Raw genomic sequence first — 22,322 nt, forward strand, 5'->3', positions numbered from 1 at the left:
CTGATCTTGGTTTGAATACCAAATTTATTCCTCTCAACAGTACTAAGTGTAGCTCCTGAACATTGCCAGCAGGAGCCCAAATCCCCCACCAAATTCAAATTAATTAAATTGAAAATTTCACTATTAAAATGGAAAATAATTAAATCTCAGTTGTGGAATTTGCTGGTTTTGCTAAAAATACATTATTATTTTGGGAGTGGGAGGTTAGGAATTGAACTTCATACATACAAAAAGCCTGAGCTCACTGTTAAATATTTTACCTGCTCCTATAATACATATCAGTGTACCTAGTTTATAATCTTTTTTTTTTTGTGTGGTTTTTGGGTCACACCCGGCAGTGCTCAGGGGTTACTCCTGGCTTCATGCTCAGAAATTGCTCGTGGCAGGCATGGGGGACCATATGGGACGCCGGGATTCGAACCGATGACCTTCTGCATGAAAGGCAAACGCCTTACCTCCGTGCTATCTCTTCGGCCCCTATAATCTTTTCTTTCTTCTGCTTTTTTTTTTTTTTTGGTTTTTGGGCCACACCCGTTTGATGCTCAGGGGTTACTACTGGCTATGCGCTCAGAAATTGCCCCTGGCTTGGGGGGACCATATGGGATGCCGGGGGGGATCGAACCGCTGTCCGTCCTATGCTAGCGCTTGCAAGGCAGACACCTTACCTCTAGTGCCACCTTCCCGGCCCCTCTTCTCTTTTTGTGGTTTTTGGGCCACATCCAGCATTGCTCAGGTTTTTTGCCTGTAGGCTAAAGGAATGTTGGAATACTGGGAATGGAACCTTGGGGTTGGCATCATGCATGACAAATACACCCTACCCACTGTAGAATTATTTTAGTACTTTATTTGAGGGTAAGAGAGGTAACCAACAGTTCTCAGTGCCTACTTCTGGCTAATTGCTCAAAAGTCATACCTGGCAGTATTCCAGGGACTATTTGTGGTGTTGGAGATCAAACCATAGCAGAATTGCAACTAATATACTTTAACCCCCTCCTGTACTATTTCTCTGGGTTTTGTTTTGTTTTTGCCATATCTGGCGGCATTCAGAAGTCGCTCCTGGCAGGCTTGGGACAGTATGGAATCCCAGAAATCTAACCTGGGTCTGCCACATCAAGGCAAACACTGTATTCACTGGCTATTGCTCCTGTCCTTCTTTTTTATATTTGAGGGTGTGGAACATGATTTTTTTTTTCAAAGTTAATTTAAGCAGAGAAGCAAGTTTCATGGCATGGATAGTGTTCTCTCTCTCTCTCTCTCTCTCTCTCTCTCTCTCTCTCTCTCTCTCTCTCTCTCTCTCTCTCTCTCTACCTCCCCCCTTCTCATTAATTTTTATTTGTTTTTACAGTAAATAAAACACAATATTTGTGTTTCATTTTACTTTTCATAAATATTTTGATCTTTCATTGTGTTTCAATAAAACACAATATTTGTGTTTCATTTTACTTTTTCATAAATATTTTGATCTTTCATTATTGCATTGGTGTATCACTAATGCTTTGCCTTCATTCCTAGCCTTTGGATTCTGTGAGTATAAGGAGCCCGAGTCTACTCTCCGTGCACTTAGGTTATTGCATGACCTGCAGATTGGAGAGAAGAAGCTACTTGTTAAAGTTGATGCAAAAACAAAAGCACAGTTGGATGAATGGAAAGCAAAGAAGAAGGCTTCTAATGGGGTATGTTTACTGCAATGTTACTTTCTCTGGCCACCTCAGATGTATTCTTTAGTGTAACTTCTTGTCATTGTAACTAAGTGTAACATGGGGCCTCACAGGATAATGAGTTGGTGGTAAACATGCAGAAGGGTACTTTTATAGTGTATAATTATTTTATATTTATCTACCCACAGTGGGTGGATGACTGTTGGTTTGCTTGTTCCAGGTTGGGATGAAGGTAGTAAGGGAGGCTGGACAAGGTTAACTTGCCAGAGAAAACATGGTACAGACTATTCCAAACAGAGCTTATTCATTAAGGCAGCTTTTTAAGTAAGTACAAAATATATTTCACCCTACACAAATTTTCTTAATTGCCCTTTCTTTTAGAAATACACAGTTCAAATTAATTATAGTCTAAATTGTTTTTCTCAGGTGGGTGGCTATGTTAAGTGAAATCTAAAGTAAAGAATATTATATGCTCCATACTTTGTTATACTCAGCAAAAAAAAAAAAAAAAAGATAGGGGCTGGAGAGATAGCATGGAGGTAAAGCGTCTGCCTTTCATGCAGGAGGTCATCGGTTCGAATCCCGGTGTCCCATATGGTCCCCCGTGCCTGCCAGGAGCAATTTCTGACCCTGGAGCCAGGAATAACCCCTGAGCACTGCCTGGTGTGACCCAAAAACCAAAAAAAAAAAAAAAAAAGATAAAATTTGAATGTGTTATGAACCTTGTTTCCCCTTCCAAATCCTTTTGTTTTGTGTTTTGTTGAATTTTGGGACACACCCTTTCGTTCTCAGGGATTACTCTTGGTTCTGCATTCCTCCTGGGACTATATGGGATGCTGGGAACATGTACAAAAGCAGATGCCCTACCCTGTTCACTCTTGTTCTGCTCTCATAGGTCTTTTGTTACTACTTTAAGCTGAACAGATCCAAAATAGATCACTACCCTCCTTTATAAAAATAACTTTTTGATTCTCCATTCAAAAAATAGTTTTTTTTTGTTTTTTGTTTTTTTTTGGTGGTGGTTTTTGGGTCACACCCGGCAGTGCTCAGGGGTTATTCCTGGCTCCAGGCTCAGAAATTGCTCCTGGCAGGCACGGGGGACCATATGGGGCGCCGGGATTCGAACCGATGACCTCCTGCATGAAAGGCAAATGCCTTACCTCCATGCTATCTCTCCGGCCCAAAATAGTTTTTTTTTTTTAATTTATTTTGCTTTGATTTCCTTCCAAGAAATTTCTATTTTGTAAAATTTTTTTTTTTTTTATTTTTGTTTGTTTTGTTTTTGGGCCATTCCTGGCATTGCTCAGAAGTTATTCTGGCTATGAGCTCAGAAATTGGTCCCAGCAGGCTTGGGGGGGACCATATGGGATACCGGGGGATTGAACCCAGGTCTGTCCTGGATTGGCTGCATGCAAGGCAAATGTCCTACTGCTGTGCTATTACTCCAGCCCCAATATTTCGTAAAATTTTAAAAAATATATGCAACCTATTTTATTTATTTTTTGATTATTTTGGGACACAATCCAGGTCCTTGCTACATGATAAGCAAACGTTACACCACAGAACTACGTGTTGAACACCTTATCACCATTTGTAAACTTTGTGAATGATTTCTTTAAATATTCTTTCAGACATTTCCCCCTACTATATATATGTATCATTCTTACAAAGTTCTACCTATTTGTTTTTCTTCATAGAGGGTTATATACTAAGTACTACTGTGTAAACATCTTTCTACTTCCATGTTTCTTTGGACTTTGTTTACTGGTTTACCTGAAATTTGTTCTCATCTGTTAAAATAGTATATTATCAAAAACATACCGTAATTATACTTAAGTCAAACCTCTCCCTCTCTCTCCCTTCCCCTTTATCTCCCTCTCCCCTTCTTCCCTTCCTCTCCACCATGCAGTGCTCAGGTTATTCTGACTGTTAGCTCAGAAATCACTCCTTGCAGGTTCAGGGACTATATGGGAAACTGGGGATTGAATCTTGGTCTGTCTTGGGTCATGAGGCCAAATGCACTACTGCTATGCTGTCATTACTCTAGCCCCGCAAACCTCTTACTGCATAGGGGCTGTAATTCCATATTATGTTTTCATGCCAAAAACCTTAGAGATTCTTCTCCTTTTTTTTGTTTAGTTTAGTTTTGTTTTGTTTTTGGGCCACACATTGTAATGCTCAGGGGTTACTCCTGGTTTTGAGCTCAGAAATGGCTCCTGGCTCGGGGGACCATATGGGACACCAGGGATCGAACCCAATTCCTTCCTGGGTCAGTTGCATGCAAGTCAAATTGCCCTACCACTGTGCTATCGTTCTGGCCCCATAGAGAGTATTCTTTCTTTTTTTTTTTTTTGTTTGTTTTTTGGGTCACACCCAGCAGTGCTCAGGGCTACTCTTGGCTCTATGCTCAGAAATTGTTCATTGCCCCCAGCAGGCTTGCGGGACATATGGGATGCCAGGGTTTGAATCATCCTTCTACATGTAAGACAAAACACCTTACCACTTTGCTGTCTCTCAGGCCTCAGAGATTATTATTATTATTTTTTTTTTTTTGGTTTTTGGGCCACACCCGGTGTTGCTCGGGTTACTCCTGGCTGTCTGCTCAGAAATAGCTCCTGGCAGGCACAGGGGACCATATAGGACACCGGGATTCGAACCAACCACCTTAGGTCCTGGATTGGCTGCTTGCAAGGCAAACACCGCTGTGCTCTCTCTCCGGGCCCAGAGATTATTCTTGACTCTTTGTAGAGACCACTCTTGTCAGTGCATGGTGGGAAACCAAATGTGGTGCCAGGATTATGAAGCTAGCCAATGAGGCTTAGCCACATGCCAGGAATCAAATCCAGGTCTGTCCTGGGTCAGCACTGTGTAAGGCAAACACCCTACTGGTCTACTATCGTTACAGCCCCTTCATGATCCCTCCCCTCCCCTCCCCTCTCCTCTCCTCCTCTCCTTTTCTTTTTTCTTTTCTTTTTCTTTTTATCTTTCTCTTCCTTCCTGTTTTCTCTCTTTCTCCCCCCCCCATAAATGGCAGATTTTCACTGTTGCATCACTTTGCTTTTTAATATGAATTGTTTTTATGTTCCTCATTCCTGTATTTCCCATTTCTCTTTATAAAAAAGACAATAAGTTACAAAAAGTGGTCTCTTCATCGCTTCAGCATTTGTAAACCTAACATAGGGCCTCATAACACCATCACCTGGTGACAAAAATGCAGAAGGGTACTACTGCATTGCACATACCTTCAGCACTTGTGATAATGTCTTGTTCCTTTTAGGAACAAAACATACATTTTGTTGAAAAGAGTTCACTTTGTTTTGGTGGTTTTATTTTGTTCTTGTCGTCGTTGTCTTTTGCTACACTCACCAGTCTTCAGGACTAACTCTTGGCTCTTGTCTTCTGTACTTCAGGATCATTCATGGTGAGGGTTGGGGTCCAGATACGGTAGCCCTATCTGGTGTATTGTCTCACCAGCTCTGGTCACCTAGTTTTATAAGTAAATAAATAATAAAGAAAAATTCCCCTCGCATATATATATATATTAAATAGAAACATTATTATTTGGTATGGTGTCTGCCTGTCACAATGAGATGCCTAAACTGCAGCAAGATATTTCTTATTTTTCTTACTGTAATAACAAAATTCTTAAACATAGCATATATTTAGTGTCTTTTTTTGGGTGTGTTGGGCCACATATGGCTTAGCTCAACCTCTTGTTCTTGGTGGCTCTTTTGGGGATTGCTCTTGGTGCCTTATTCAGTGCCTGGGATTAAGGCCTAGTAAGTGTGTGCAAGGGAAAGAACTTTGCCCTGTGGTACTCTCTGGTTCTTGGCGGTGCTCAGGGCACCATATGAATTGTTCTGAATTCGTCATCTGCAAGGCAAGCAAACACCTTACCTGCTGTACTGTCTCCCTGGCCCCAAAAGTTGAGCACCTTTTATACCAAGCTATTTTCCAAAAACAAACTAAAATGGTAGAATAGAGTATAATTTTTTGAGTTTTTTCAGTCTTGTCTTTTTTTGGTTATATATCAGAGAAATTTAAAGGTATAGATTATACAACAATTACTTTATTTAGACATGCTCTTCTGACTAACATGCAGAAGAGAAAATAAAATTAATTGTATAGTTCTCTTTCTATGGAAGAGACAGGCATGTGTTCAGATTGAGATAGTTTGTTGTAGGAGGATGCACTCTCTTCTTGAGTGTGATCTTGTCTCAGCAATAGCAGCAGCAGCTCCAGCACAGAAAATTTAGGTCTCAGTGAGGGTCTGAGGTAAATAGCCATGTTTCCCAGCTAGATTACTGAAAAATATCTGAAGTGTTGTCTTTTTGTTGTGGTAATAAATAAGGGCATCACAGTCCAAAGTCACACTTCTTTGCAGACCAAAATCAACATTTTTTGCATTTAGTCATCCTTTTGAAAATCAGATCACCATTCTTTTTTTTTTTTTTGGTTTTTGGTTTTTGGGTCACACCCGGCGTTGCTCAGGGGTTACTCCTGGCTGTCTGCTCAGAAATAGCTCCTGGCAGGCACGGGAGACCATATGGGACACCGGGATTTGAACCAACCACCTTTGGTCCTGGATTGGCTGCTTGCAAGGCAAACGCCGCTGTGCTATCTCTCCGGGCCCCAGATCACCATTCTTTTTGCTGCAAATTTAACACTTTTACAAAGTAAAATTACCTGTTTTTCTTTTTTCTTTTTTGCATTTTTCATCTTTTTGAAAATCGAATTAGTTCTTTGTGCACCAAATATCTTTTTTATTTTATTTTTTACAAAAATTTATCATTTTGCAGATTAAATGAACTTCGTGTGTGTGTGTGTGTGGGGTGTGTGGGTGTGTGTGTGTGTTGGTTTTGGTTTTTGGGTTACATCTAGCAGTGCTTAGGGGTTACTTCTGGCTATTCCCTCAGAAATCGTCGCTGGACACAGGAGGATCGAACCACGGTCTGTCCTAGGTCAAGACAAGGCAAGCAAACACAAGGCATGAACTGTACAAGGCAAACGCCCTATTGCCTGTGCCACCATTCCAGCCCAAAATTTTGTTTTTATTTTTAGTTATACACACATAATTTCAGAGCAAAAAAAAAATACAGCCAGTTTTCAGTGCTTATCTAGGGTTTCCTACATCTTTCAGAGTACATTATGGTTTATCTCTTATTTCTGCATTTTTAATATTTATTTATTTATTTATTTATTTATTTATTTATTTATTTTTGGTTTTTGGGCCACACCCATTTGACGCTCAGTGGTTACTCCTGGCTGTGCGCTCAGAAATCGCCCCTGGCTTCGGGGAACCATATGGGACACCGGGGGATCGAAGGCTTGCAAGGCAGACACCTTACCTCTAGCGCCACCTTCCCGGCCCCTAAAATTTATTTTATTTTATTCTTTTGGTTTTTGGGTCATACCTGGCGGCACTCGGGTTACTCCTGGCTCTGCTCAGAAATCACTCCTGGCAGGCTGAGGGCAGTGGGGGAGGGAGCTATATGGGATTGGTGGGGGGGAACGACACCCTACAGCTGTGCCTAGGCCCCTTATTTCTGCATCTTAGTAAACAAATAAAGGAGTTGTGAATAATCAGTCTTCACCCTAAACAAAGATGGTTTTCTCTTTACATGTCAAAGACCCACCTAGGTGGAAAGAGTTTCTACCTAGGTCACATACACCTCTCACCCCTTGCCCATAGGGTCGGTCTTAATTTTCTGGTAAACACGGTGGGCCCCACTAGGTGGAAGGTTTCTTGTAGACCACCTTGTTTCATCCTCATTAGCTTGGTTTGGATTATTTCCTGCGGTGACCCCTGCTCCAGACCCATTCTTCCTGGGGTGGGAGGGGTGAGATTACAGAATGGGAAGCCTTTAAATCCTTATTGCATTTCCTTGTCTAATACCTCTAAGCATTTTTGTGTTTTGACCCACACTTGGGAGTGCTCAGAGGTTGTTCTGTCAGTGCCCAAGCTAAAGCACTTCTAGGAAGCAAAGGGGGGTAAATGCTATGAATCAGCCCTTAATGTGGTGATTATACTTTGTTGCATATAACTTCCTAGTATATTTTATTTAATTAACATATTTTTTCTGTATTTTAAAGTGTTCATTTTATTTTTATTTGCAATGCTCTTATTCGTGGCAGGACTTGTGGAAAATTTTTATAGAATGCTGGGGATCAAACATAGATTGGCTATGTGCTAGACTAATACATCCACTGTACTACTATCTCTCCAGTCTCCTTGATTGAATTATTTTATATTCTATAACATTCCCCCCTGTTTTTCCACATAATTACAATTTTAACCATTGAATGAGTTCTTCAGTGAATATGAGTAATATCATTAATGCAAATATTCAGCAGCATTGTATGCAATGGGAAAGCTTTGCAGGTATGCTGTGTAGTCTGCTATTGCAATGATTTGATATTTTCTGGTTGATTGAGTTATCAAAGGAAGAGTTATCAAAGGAAGAGAGCAAAAAGAATCAACTGTGGAAAAGAAATGCCAAAACAAATTATTTCGCTCTCAATGTAACATCATATTTTCTAATGTATAGGACATGGAGGTGTTTTAGAGATCGCATTTTTATAATCTGTACTATCATTATAAAATAATTTTTAATTTTTCTCCTCTCCTCCCTTAATTTGTTACATTTTAAAAGAATGCCAGACCAGAAACTGTTACTAATAATGATGACGAAGAAGCCTTAGATGAAGAAACAAAAAGAAGAGATCAAATGATCAAAGGAGCCATTGAGGTTCTAATACGTGAATATTCCAGTGAGCTCAATGCCCCTTCACAAGAGTCAGATTCTCATCCAAGGAAGAAGAAGAAGGAAAAGAAAGAGGACGTATGTGTCAACTTAATTTTCAACAACAGTGCCATTGCGAGTTTTCTCTTTATGTCAATCTTATGTTTTCGTTGTATTATAGCACTTAATATGTTTAAGCCTTATTTAACTCTTGTCAAATATGCCCAATGTGGGCCAGAGCAATAGCACAGCGGTAGGGCATTTGCCTTGCACGCAGGCGACCTGGGACAGATCTGGGTTCCATCCCTGGCATCCCTGCGTTTGCCAGGAGCAATTTCTGAGCCACAGAGCCAGGAGTAACTCCTGAGTACTGCCGGGTGTGGCCCCCCAAAAAACAAAAACAAAACAAAACAGCCCCCTAAATATGCTAGTGTGTTTTTTTTGATTTTTGAGATATATTGGCATAAAATCATGCTTTTTTGGGGGATTCAGTAATGAAAATGCAGACTTACAATGAAATATGATATAAAGGGGCAGAGTCAATATTTTGGGCTTGGGGAAAAAATGCAACTATGAGTAGCTTGCCTTGTTTTGTTTTATCTTATTCTCTGATTATATACCCTGTCTCTGCTTCATGCATGATAGAAATCTCATTGAAGATTTTTACTTACTTTTGAGATACTTGCCAGCATTCTTTATAAACAGTTTGTCCATCCCATTGTGGAATGGACAGCAGTGCTGTTAAACTTATAACTGGAGAACTATGAAAACTATGAAAGATTCCTTCTCTTCTTCTTTTTCTTTTTTTTTTTTGGTTTTGGGGTCACACCCAGCAGTGCTCAGGGTCTACTCCTGGCTCTACGTTCAGAGACCAAGCCTGGCAGGCACGGGGGGCCATATGGGATGCCGGGATTCGAACTACCGTCCTTTTGGACGCAAGGCAAATGCCTTACCTCCATATTATCTCACTGGCCCTCGTTCCTTCTCTTCTTTACTGTCTTAAGCTAATTGAACCTTTGGGGTCCAGGATGAAAGAACTTTTTTGTTCCAAATTTTTTTTTACATTGATTAAAAGTGTTAGTATTTATGGATTGCATACAATGATGATCTTCAACCTTTTGTACTTGTGATCAGCACCTTCCTGCATACCGATCCACAGGCTGGAAGTTAAAAACCAGTGATCCCAGCCTTTCTTCACCTGGGGACCAGCTCTAGTCCTCACCATGGAGGTTGAAGAGTACTACTTAACATTTTAAAGAACTACTAGGAAACATTGATTAATAATAAGTTACATTGTAGTTTAGACTTTGTTGTCTTACGTAAGCAAATTTCAATTTTCTCTGTAGACTTACCTTACAGATAAATTTTGGGTACTTTAACCTGTAGTGCTCATGGAACCATGTGGTATAGGATCATTGAGGTCTGAAGAGTGTTATTCCTCTTCCACTGTTAATTTAATAATTAACAGTGTTAAGTGTTTCATTAAAAAATTGTTTGGTTTTTTATTTTTGTGACACAGTGGTATTCAGGGGTTACTCCTTACTTTTCACTCAGAAATAACTCCAGGCAGGTTCGGGGGACCATATGGGATGTTGGGGATTGAACCCAGGTTGACTGCATGTTAAGGCAAGCACTCTTATCTACAGTATATCTCACTGGTCCCAGAACAAGATCCTTAATAAGGCAAATCTAGCTGTTATTTGGGTGAATTTAGCTGTTAAAACTATTTACTCTCTTGGAAGAGTCAATGCAACCTGCCTTTCCATTGCTTAGGAAATCAGCATGTAATGGGTGATGGGAGGGTTATAGAGAGAATTGAACCTCATTTTCAACTAATATAAAATTAAGAAAATATCTCAAATGTAAAGCTATATAGATTAGAGGAAAAGCATTGTTTTGAAGAGTAATGTGAACATTTAGGTTATTGTTTTTGTTTTAATCTTCATGGATTTTCCGCAGATTTTCCGCAGATTTCCTGTGGCCCCATTGATCCCTTATCCACTCATCACTAAGGTTCGTTTTCTTAAACTTTAGAGTTTGTCAGTAATTATATTTGATAATGATCAGTTTTAGTTTTTATTTATTTCTTTTACTATAGATTTGTTACTGTATAATTTCTGTTGTTTATTTCCCTGTCTTTTGTAAGATTTTACAGAATGGCTAACTTTATCATACTAATACTATGGATTGATTTTTATGCTTTCTTTTTGCCTTCTTGTCTTTTAGGAGGATATAAATGCTATAGAAATGGAAGAAGATAAAAGAGACTTGATATCCCGAGAGATCAGCAAATTCAGAGACACACACAAGGTAGTATTCTTGCCTTTTTTTTTTTTTTTTTTTTACTTCATACCAACCTAGCCTTTTCGCAGAATCCAAAGCAAACAGACAAGGAAAAAAAACCTTACATATGAATATTTTTTAAAGTGATTTTTTATAGGCTTGATTGGTAGATAGAAGCAAAGAAACAGACAACCAATAATACGTGTTAAAGTGAACTATTCTTAGTTTTTACAGTTACTGACTACTTTGTAGTCATTGCACTTTATGTGACTAAAGCTAATTTTGATTTTATATTTCAACATAAACATCATGGTCAGAATTAGAATATAGTCAAGGGGGCAACAGAATAACCAACACTAAAATGTTCCTGGGAAATTAGTTTATTGTAGGAAAACCTGTAGAGCTGAGATTAAATCTTAAGATTTATATTTGTATAGGTTATAGGTGAGTGGGGGAATTTTTAAAAGTAGGTCAGTGGTTACCAGATTTACCAAATTTTAGATGCATGGAAGAACTGTAAATTCCCATAAAGCTAATCTATTCATTGACCCCCCACCATTATGATAGAGATCATATGGTGACTAATGCAAGATGAAACTCTCAGCTTGGAAAGTAACAAGGAATAGGATGTAAGTATGAGCTTCTGTTTTTTATTATATTTATGGATGCCCCCTCAGAAAAATATGCAAAGGGGTAACTGGCTTGGAAATGGGTATTTGTGTAGAGTAAATCCCACTCACGAATTTTGCCTATTGAAAGCTTCTCTTAATGACAGTGCCTCTGTGAATGCTGGTTTGAAGGTAATGCTTATAGATGCAAATTACTGCATGAAATGTATTTGGATATTAGATAAGATGGTTCTTATCAATAAAACTGAGTACTCGATTATGTTAAGTGTTTATTTTTTTTTTTCGTTCTGCTTTCATAATTTCAAGTTGACAGTTTAAAATGTCATTGACTCAGTTCTGCTTATCCTGATGTTTAGTGCTTCTTTCCAGGAATAAAATGTTTCTAAAAACTCAGCCGTAGTATTTCCCAAAATAATTTTTAGTATTAGATAAATGCTTTCAGTTAGATTCATTATATGGAACTAGGATCTGAGTAAGCTTGAAAATGGTATACAGTTGTGTGTGTGGTTTACCCATTTTTTAAATTCATGTCATTGGTAAAGTATGAGAAAATTGTGTTTTAAAATGATAAATTCAAAAGCTATGTACTTCATAGTTTGAGAAGCTGTCAGGCATTTGACTGCCTTTGACCTACTTCATGGGATTAAAATTTCAGAATATACTTAAAAAAATAGAAAAGCAGGTCTTTATATTGGGTAATATGGTTGAAGGGGATATAAAATTTCCAGTAGCAAACTTTGAGCTCAGTGAACCTTTGCATGTTTTGTTATGAGTATATTAAATAACCGCAGACTGTCAGGGTATCAGCGTGGTAGGGGGCGTCCATTTACAGCACGGACGAGTCTGAAGAGAGAATAAGGTAAGATTTATGATTTTTTTCCCTGTCCTTTCCTCTTCATTTTATGACTTTCTTACATCCTTTAGCTCTCACTTTAGTTGCTCTTTCTTAGTCTTTGTCTTAAAATATATGTGTTTCTACTTGCTGATTGTATATAATATTTTAGGAATATAATATAGTTAATTTGAACCAGATTAATTTATGTTTTCATTACTTAAGAACAAACTTGAAATGAGTCATGAAACAAATAGTTTCTATTTTGGGGAGTCCTGACACTTGGCAGTGCTCAGGGGTTACGCCTAGCTCTATATTCAGGGATCATTCGTGATAGGGCTCACGTTAGATGGATGCTGGGACTTTTGAACCCAGGTTGGCTAAGGGCAAGGGAAGTACCCTACCTGCTACACTTCTTTTCTCGATTCACAGAGAGTTTCTATAGAATTGTAACTATAAATCTAGTAAAACTAGTACAGATAAAAAAATTTTTTTTAAATTGAGGATTTCTACAAAAGAAACTTTTTGGAACAGCCAAAAATATGTAAGTATCTTTTATTAGAAATAAACAAATTTCTTTTTAAGTGTATGATACTGAGGTAAGTTATGTAGTCTAGAGTTTTTAAAAATCCATGCCTTTTATTTTTTTGTTGCTTTGGAACTGTTTCAGAAATTAGAATTTGCCTCTTTTAAGTATCTTTAGTTTCTCTATCATTTCTTCTATATTCTCTTTACTTTCAATATATTCAGTACTGACCTTGCCTACATTATGCTTTGATATATACTGGCAAAGCTGCTGAATATATTAATTTCATGCATTAGTTTTTCTTTCATAATCTCTCAGTTCTCTAATCCATGAACAAGAAAAAAAGAGTATGACAGGTAAGATTGCTTTTTAAAGTTGTTTTAAATGTTTACATGACTTGAGAAAAGAAAATAATGTTTTATTGTTGTAGTTTAAAATTTATTTTCATGACACTGAACATGGAGCCAAGGGGATACAATGTTTTGTTGCATTTTTCCTGTTTTGGGTAAAAACTTTTTTTTTGAGTTTGTAGAAACCATGTGGTACACTGGTAATTTTGTCAGGGCACAAAGTTTGGTCTGCCTCTTGTTATTTGGTTTATTTGTGAACCATGTACTTGCTCTTCCTCCCAGAAATGTAGCTTGTAGGCAAGGTTAATCCAGTGTTGGCGATCCATGTCCTAGCACAGCATCTGTAAGTTAATATACAATCATTCCTTCCCAAGGATGGATTTATCATGTTGATATATTTTATTGCTTTAGAGGCATAATTATATTGCTTTTAAAATTACGTTACAAGAAAATAAAATTGTGTACAATTTTCTGGAAGTGACCTTTGAACTTGTGTTTGGTGGGCTGTCTGTCTTGTAATGGTGGGAGTAAATGTTTATATAAATGTTAGGGCATATTTGACTAAATTCTACTTGTGTATTTAAGTGTAGGAAAAGTAGAGAGCAAATTACTCTTTAGTTATATTTGTCAGTAAACTGACTCCTCCTTCCAATCATTCCTTAATCTTCAACTAATAAAAATCTTAGGTACTAGAAAATCTGGGGTTATGATTAATGCCAGTAGCTCAGCTAATTTACAGAAATTCATATGGGAAGAGTTAAATTTTCTCAAAATGATTCTGTTTTTGGTTGAGAGGGGCCACATCTGGTAATGCTGAGAGATTTCCTGGCTCTGCACTCGGGAATTACTCCTGGTTCTGTGCTCAGGAATTACTCCTAGCAATGCCCAGGCAACCATATGGGATACTGGGGGTCGAACCCTGGATGTCTGCATGCAAGGCAAGCGCTCTCCCTGCTGTACTATCGCTTTGGCCCCTCAGAGTGCTTCTTACATTCGTGATCCACCACATTCTTTTGTAAACATTTGTTACATAATCCTTGTAGACCACACTTGCTTGACACTATCTCCTAGTATTTAAGATTGGAAATTGCTGGTATGTGTAGAGTATATAGTTTTGTACAATATTTCTCGTCTTGTGACTGCTTTATTAGTTTTTTGTGTAAAATCACAGATATTTAATATAGTACCAGTAGGTTTTTATTTTAACCCTGTTCCTAATATTGGGTATTGTACCGAGAAAATATCTGAAGACCAGAGCTAGAGTTAACTCTAAAAGTGCTTTTATTGGTTTCTAGAAACTGGAAGAAGAGAAAGGCAAAAAGGAAAAAGAAAGACAGGAAATTGAGAAAGAACGGAGAGAAAGAGAGAGGGAGCGTGAAAGGGAACGAGAAAGGCGAGAACGGGAACGAGAAAGGGAAAGAGAACGTGAACGAGAAAAGGAGAAGGAACGGGAGCGGGAACGAGAACGAGATAGGGATCGTGACCGAACAAAAGAAAGAGATCGAGATCGGGATCGAGAGAGAGATCGCGACAGAGATCGGGAACGGAGCTCAGACCGGAATAAGGATCGTAGCCGGTCAAGGTGAGACAAATGATTGCTTTTACTACAATTTTGTTCTTGATAATTATTCTATGTGTACGTGAGGTGAGGATTTGAACTATTAATAATTCCCTGTTGTTTGCTGTCTCACACATACATGTATGTATTGGTTAAAGTCACTTCATCAACTTTAAGATGAGTTTCTGCCTAACATCAGCCTTCTGTGAGACTGGAACATACCAATTACTATATTATACAAATGTGATTGCCTTGGTCAGGATTGTGATTATTTCTTGTCTTCTAGGAAATCAGTTTTAGCACCATTGTTTGTAGTTTCTGATGTCTGCTTGGTTCTAAAGCACACTGCCTTAAAATCTTTTCTATGGTGACCAAAGCAAGAGCACAGCATAGGGTAGCCAATCCTGGACGGACCAAGATTCAATTCCCACCATCCCATATGGTCCCCCGAGCCTAGCAGGAGCGATTGCTGAGCACAGAGCCAGGAGTAACCCTTGAGCAACACTGGGTTTGGCCCAAAAACAACAACAAAAGTTTTCCTCTATGTTCTTAGTAATTTCATCTTGCTATTATTTTTATTTTTAATTACTATTTTGGGGGTGCATACCTGGCAACACTTGGGTTATTCCTGGCTCTGCTTAGAAGTTGCTCCTGGCAGGCTCTGGGGACCATATGGGTCATCAGGGAACATACGTGGGTCTGTCTTGGGTTGTCTGTGCACAAGGCAAATTCGTTGCCACTGTGCTACCTCTTTAGCCTCTATTAGGAATTTTTTTTGGGGTGCCACACCCGGCAGTGCTCAGGGATTACTCCTGGCAAGCTTAGAGGATGCCAAGTGTTGTACTAGGTCAGCTGTCTGCAAGGCAAATGCCTTACCTGCTGTGCTATCAGTCCAGCCCCAAGGATCCTTCCTTCCTTCCTTCCTTCCTTCCTTCCTTCCTTCCTTCCTTCCTTCCTTCCTTCCTTCCTTCCTTCCTTCCTTCCTTCCTTCCTTCCTTCCTTCCTTCCTTCCTTCCTTCCTTCCTTCCTTCCTTCCTTCCTTCCTTCTTTCCTTCCTTCCTTCCTTCCTTCTCTTTCTTTCTTCTCTTTCTTTCTTCTCTTTCTTTTGGTTTTTGGGCCACACCGGTAACACTCAGGGGTTACTCCTGGCTATGCGCTCAGAAGTCGCTCCTGGCTTGGGGGACCATATGGGACGCCGGGGGATCGAACCGCGGTCCGTCTCCTAGGCTAGCGCAGGTAAGGCAGGCACCTTACCTCCAGCGCCACCGCCCAGCCCCTTTCTCTCTCTTTCTATCCCTCCCTCCCTCTCTTTCTTTTTTTTGGTTTTTGGGTCGCACCAGGTAGCACTCGGGTTATTCCTGGCTGAACACTCAGAAATTGCTCCTGGCCGGCACGGGGATCATAGGGGATGCTGGGATTCGAACCACCGTCCTTCTGCATGCAAGGCAAATGTCCTACCTCCTTGCTATCTCTCTGGCCCCATGGATTTTTCTTTTTTTCTTTTTGGGTCACTCCTGGCAGCACTTGGGTTATTCCTGGATCTGTGCTCAGAAATCACTCCTGGCAGGCTTAGGGGACCATATGGGATGCTGGGATTCAAACCACTGTCCTTCTGCATGCAAGGCAAATGCCCTACCTCTGTGCTATCTCTCCACGCCCCCCACCCCCCGGATTTTTCTGTTTTTTTTTTGGGGGGGGGTTATTTTTGCGCCCCCCCCCCAATGGATTTTTCTTAAATTAAAAAATTATCTTACTGGGGCTGGAGAGATAGCACAGCAGTAAGGGGTTTGCCTTGCATGTGGCCGACACAGGATGGACACTGGTTCGAATCCCCACATCCCATATGGTCCTTAAAGCCTACCAGGAGCGAATTCTGAGCACAGAGTCAGGAGTAACTCCTGAGCGCCGCTGGGTGTGACCCAAATACCAAAAAAAAAATTATCTTACCAAATTGTATCTATGACAGATTTACTTATTTTAAATTTTAAATGTATTTATGTACTATTTTTAAGTTATATAACTATTTGAAAAAGATAACTGAATTTTTGGATCAAACTTAATTGATTACTATTTGTGGAATTTCATTTAGCTTTATTCTTCTATGTATGTGTTGCAGTCAACATCTTTATAAAAAGAGTTTGATACTGTAGAGATAGTGCTCTTGCCTTGCACATGTCTGACCTGGGTTCAGTCCATGGCACCCCATATAGTCTCCTAATCCCTGCCAGAAGTAAGTCCTGAATAATGCTGGGTATAGCCACAAAATTCAGTCAACAAACAAAACCAGTCTCTCATGTGAACAGATAAACCTATTATGGAAATAACAAATGGCAAAAGGCATCAGAGTGAAAACTATAGAATTGAGTTTTCATGGTTGGTGGAGTAGAATTAGATGAACCTTTGGGGCATCAGTTGAAGGAAGTGCCACTCTAGTGTTGGAACTTGTATGCATAAAAAGTATAACAGTATTTAAAAAAAATAGAAGGAAGTAGAAAGGGAAAAGGTTTCTTTTGTTGGTTTTGATTTTATTCTATCCATACCTATTGGTTCTCACGGCTTACTTCTGGATCTGCACTCAAGGATTACTCCTGGCAAGGTTTGGAGAGAACCATTACTGGATGTTGGGCATCAAACCTGGGTCCCTGTGTGCAAGCCAAGCACCCTTCTCACTGTACTACGTCTCTGCCTACCGAAAAACAGTTTTTAAACATGTTTCTTAGCCAGAGAGATTCATGGCATCATACTAAATATTTTGTGATTCTGAAATAAACATTTTAAAACATTTGCTAACACAGTCCTAATATATCTGTAACAAATCACAGTGCTCTTTTATTCCCACCTTTGATAAGACCATTATTTGAACACTGCCAAAATAATTTTCGAGAGGGTATACGGTATGTGTTTCTTCTGGTCATGCCCAGCTTTTCTGAAGGTTTGCTTACTGGTTCTGCACAGTGATCACTCCTGGCAGAGGTCAGGGAATCAAACCACAGTCTGCCATGCCTGCATTTAAACCTTACAACTTAATATTTTTTTGTTATTTGGACAAACCTAGCTGTGCTCAAGGCTCACCCTGGCTTTGCACCAATGGTCACTCCTGGTAGGATTTGGGGGATCACCTGGAGTGACGGATTAAATCTGGGTTGACTGCTTGCAAGACAAGTGACCTACTTGCTGCGCCTTCTCGGATTCTTCCTTTTTTTTTTTTAAAGAAACAAGTCTGATAGCAACATTTGTTTACTTAGAGAAAAGAGCAGAGATCGTGAAAGGGAACGGGAAAGAGAACGAGAGAGAGAACGGGAACGTGAAAGAGAACGAGAACGAGAAAGAGAGCGAGAGAGAGAAAGAGAACGAGAGCGGGAGAAAGACAAGAAGCGGGACCGGGAAGAGGATGAAGAAGATGCATATGAACGAAGAAAACTTGAAAGAAAATTACGAGAGAAAGAAGCTGCTTACCAGGAGGTTAGTGAAGGGGAATGTTTTTTATACTAGAAGTTCGACTTTTGTAGATTAGCCAAAATTTGTTAGACCCCTTTGTACATTTTTAAAGCTTAGACTTTTTTATTTTTTTTAGCGCCTTAAGAATTGGGAAATCAGAGAACGGAAGAAAACACGGGAATATGAGAAAGAAGCAGAAAGAGAAGAAGAACGAAGAAGAGAAATGGTAATTTTCTGCATTAAAAACAAGGGATTTGGGAACTAAAGAAGATAGTAAGGGTTTAAAGTATTTGCTTTTAATGAATCCAACCCTGAGTACTGCCAAGTGTGGCCCTATTCTGAATAAAATTTTGATTTCTGATAAAATTTAGAAAAATTATCACCTCAAAATGCATTATTATTGTTGTTGTTGTTGTTGTTATTATTATTATTATTATTATTATTATTATTATTATTATTATTATTTTTGGGCCACACCAGGGGTGCTCAGAGGTTACTCCTGGCTACCTGCTCAGAAATAGCTCCTGGCAGGCAAGGCGGATCATATGGGACGCCGGGATTCGAACCAACCACCTTAGGTCCTGGGTCAGCTGCTTGCAAGGCAAAGGCTGCTGTGCTATCTCTCTGGCCCCAAAATGCATTATTTTAAATTTACATTCTTTTTGTTTTGTTTGTTTGTTGTTTGTTTTGGGTCCCACCCAGCAGCGCTCAGGGGTTACTCCTGGCTCTAAGCTCAGAAATCAATCCTGGCAGGCTCAGGGGACCATATAGGACACCTGGATTCGAACCACCGACCTTCTGCACGCCTTACCTCCATGCTAGCTCTCCGGTCCCATATATTTACATTCTTTTAAAATTAAATAATGTACTCTTGAGTCCACTGGTAATAAAGTCTTATAGTTGTCAGATAACTGTGAAACAATTTTAATATAGCAGTAATTTTTCTCCTTATATACAAAATTTGTTGTTGTAGAACAAAATTATATAGAAAAATTTCCAGAAGTACAAAACTGAAAACAACTTGTTTTAGAAATTTGTAGTATTGGGACTGGAGAGATAGCAAGTGGTAGGGTATTTGCCTTGCATGCATGCAGAAGGACGGTGGTTTGAATCCCAGCATCCCATATGGTCCTCTGAGCCTACCAGGGGCGATTTCTGAGCACAGAGCCAGGAGTGGCCCCTGAGTGCTGCCGGGTATGACCCAAAACCAAAAAAAAAAAAAAGTTTGTAGTATTGGGGCTAGAGTGATGGCGCAGTGGTAAGGCATTGGCCTAGCACACGTTTGACCCAAGACAACCCAAGACAACCACGGTTTGATCCCCAAGCCAGGAGTGATTTCTGAGCATATAGCCAGGAGTGACCCCTGAGGGTCACTGGCTTAAAAACAAAACAAAACATAATGGAGAGATAGCATGGAGGTAAAGCGTTTGCCTTGCATGCAGAAGGTCAGTGGTTTGAATCCCAGCATACCATATGGTCCCCTGAGCCTGCCAGGAGCAATTTCTGAGTGTAGAACCAGGAGTGACCCCTGAGTGCTGCTGGGTGTAACCCAAAAACCAAAACCAAACAAACAAATAAAAGAAATTTATAGTATTTGTGGCTGTTGAGATAACTCAGATGTCTGGATCAGTGTGCAGGCCTTCATGCCCATAAACCCAGCTTAGTTGCAAGCACTCTAGGCATACCTCCAGTTGCATCTAGGCCTGAGCATTGCTTCTTCAATGGTGTTTTTGTTTTTGTTTTGGCCTCACCTGTCTGCTTTGAGCTCAGAAATAACTTGTGGAGGAGATTGGGGGACCATATGTGGTTTGGGGATCTAGCCTAGGTCAGGCGCTTGCTGGAAGGCACTCATCATCGTACCTGCTGTACAGTCTTTCCAGCCATTGCAGTGTGTTTTAAATTCAGGGAAGCGGTTTGTTTTTCAAGCCCAAGTTTTCTCTTGAATACAACTTGCTTGCTTTTCTCTTTGCTTGCCTATTCTACTCTGAAGAAATTGTTCTCTTGTAAACGTTTTTCGGCCATATCCAGCAAAGCACAGGTATTGTTACTCCTGGCTCTGCACTCAGGAATCACTCCTGATGTGCTCAGGCATATGGGGTGCTGGGGATTAATTCAGGGTCGGCCACTTGTACTAGCTCTCTGGCCCTATTTTGTTTTTTGGTGTAACAGTGTTCAGGACTTACTTTAATCCTGATGTGTTTAGAGTTCTCTCATGGCAGAAGTCGGGACTATTAAAAAAAAAAAATCAGGGGCCCGGAGAGATGGCACAGCAGGGCCCGGAGAGATGGCACAGCGGCGTTTGCCTTGCAAGCAGCCGATCCAGGACCAAAGGTGGTTGGTTCGAATCCCGGTGTCCCATGTGGTCCCCCGTGCCTGCCAAGAGCTATTTCTGAGCAGACAGCCAGGAGTAACCCCTGAGCACCGCCGGGTGTGGCCCAAAAACTAAAAAAAAAAAAAAAAAAAAAAAAAAAAAAAAGAATCAGGACTATACAGGATACTGGGTATTAAATTGGATTGCTCTCATTCAAGGCAAGTGTCCTACATTTTGTCCTATCTGTCCAGCCTTATTTTTGGAACTTTAAATTTCTGTATTTTCATTGTTCAGAATTGGATTGACACGCGAATATAATTTAAACACCAACCCCATCACCAGTATACTCTTCATTTCGCCAATATCCCCAGTTTTCCTCATGCCTCCACGGCCTGTCTCTGATATGCTCTTTTTCCTCTTTTTTCTTTTTAGTACTGTGTTTTTACTCTTACTTATAAGATATCATATGCATCACTTTATCTTTTCAGTACTGTGTTTTAACTCTTATAAGATATCATATGCATCATTTTATCTTCTTTCAGTACACCATTTTCCTCTAGGGTAACTATTCCCCTTCACCATTCTCATAGTGTTCCCTTTTCTGGCTTATCCCCCTAATTTCTCCCCTCTGTGTGGTAAGCTTTTCACTGAAGATCAGTTCTCTGTCATTTTTTTATGGAGAGGTACACTCAGCAATGTTTAGGATTTACTCATGGCTCTGTGCTCAGGGATCATTCCTCGCAGTGTTCAGGAAACTTAAAGAGTTCTGGGATCTGGTCAGCTGCGTATAAGGCAAACACGTTACTTGTTGCACTCTATGCTCTGGCCATATGTTCTAGATCTCTGGATATCTTCAGCTGTCCTGGGAGTGATCAAGTTGTGGTTTGGTCTCGAGTCAAGTCAAGCAACTTGGTCTCAAAAATACCTGAGAGGGCCTGAAACATTCTCCATGAAATGGAACGCTGGAAGAATTGTCCTCTTCATAGTTCTCTTGTAGGACCTTGCTTGGGCAGCCGGCTGGTTGGTTGGTCTGGCGCAGCCCGGAATCTTAGCATAGGCACAGTGTTTCTCTGAAGATCAGTTCTCAAGCTCTTCATTTTTATTTCTTTGCACATTAGTTATTCCCTAGATATGTTTCTTATATCCTATGTATTAGAGATTACTGTGTCTGTCTCTTTACCTCTGACAAAATTCATTGAGCATTATATTCCTCCAGTTTTATCTGCATAGCCGCAAGTTGCGTAACTACATCGTTCTCACTGCAAGTAATATTTATATTATAAATATATATTTTTATTATTGTATATATATATTAATCTACTTCCCATAAAAGCTGGACCACTCAACATTCTCAGCAGTTAATTAGGGTTCCTTTTTTTCTACATTCATGTCAACACTGATTGTCCTTTTTGATGTGTGTCAGGTCTGTCTGGTGTGAGGTGATAAAGCATTGTTGTTTTGATTCTCATTTCCCTGATGATTAGTGATGCAGAGTATATATTTCATGAGCTTTTTGACCATTTGTATTTCTTCTTTGAGGAAGTTTCTCTTCCTCTTTCCATTTCTTTTTTTCACCCCCCACCCCCAATATCTATTTTTCCTTTCCATTTCTTATTAGTAGAGTTGGATTTTCTTCTGAAGTTTACCAGAGCTTTATATTTTTGGACATACCACTTTGATGAATGGTGTGCAAATACTTTCTTCTTGCCTATGTATTGTCTATATTCTTACTTTGAATTTCTTATTTTGAGAAAGAAGTTTTTTTGAGATATTTGTTAATTTAACATAGTTCAATTTTTTGGTCTTTGCTTGCACTTGCTTGGCCATTAGTCATTGATAAGTTCTAAGTAGGATTTGTTTTGTACTCAAAAGAAAAATAATTAAATGTTATATATGAAGTTTAAAAACTTTAGTTGGAGGGGCCAGAGCAGTGACGCAAGTGGTAAGGCTGTTTGCATGCGACTAACCTAGAACAGATCATGGTTTGATCCCCC

The 22,322-nt window shown here is 39.6% G+C and overlaps 1 protein-coding gene across 1 annotated transcript in view; it reads left to right on the forward strand.

The window, feature by feature from the left end:
• Positions 1-22,322, forward strand: part of RBM25 (RNA binding motif protein 25) — a 61,533-nt gene that overhangs the window by 26,991 nt on the left and 12,220 nt on the right. Inside the window, exons 6-12 of the mRNA XM_049770349.1 lie at positions 1,513-1,673; positions 8,312-8,500; positions 10,361-10,414; positions 10,628-10,711; positions 14,317-14,603; positions 17,825-18,041; positions 18,154-18,243. Of these exons, the coding sequence (XP_049626306.1) occupies positions 1,513-1,673; positions 8,312-8,500; positions 10,361-10,414; positions 10,628-10,711; positions 14,317-14,603; positions 17,825-18,041; positions 18,154-18,243 (1,082 nt within the window). The remainder of the gene's footprint in view (positions 1-1,512; positions 1,674-8,311; positions 8,501-10,360; positions 10,415-10,627; positions 10,712-14,316; positions 14,604-17,824; positions 18,042-18,153; positions 18,244-22,322) is intronic.

Source organism: Suncus etruscus, chromosome 3 (genome assembly GCF_024139225.1).
Source record: "Suncus etruscus isolate mSunEtr1 chromosome 3, mSunEtr1.pri.cur, whole genome shotgun sequence".
NCBI classification, from domain to species: domain Eukaryota; kingdom Metazoa; phylum Chordata; class Mammalia; order Eulipotyphla; family Soricidae; genus Suncus; species Suncus etruscus.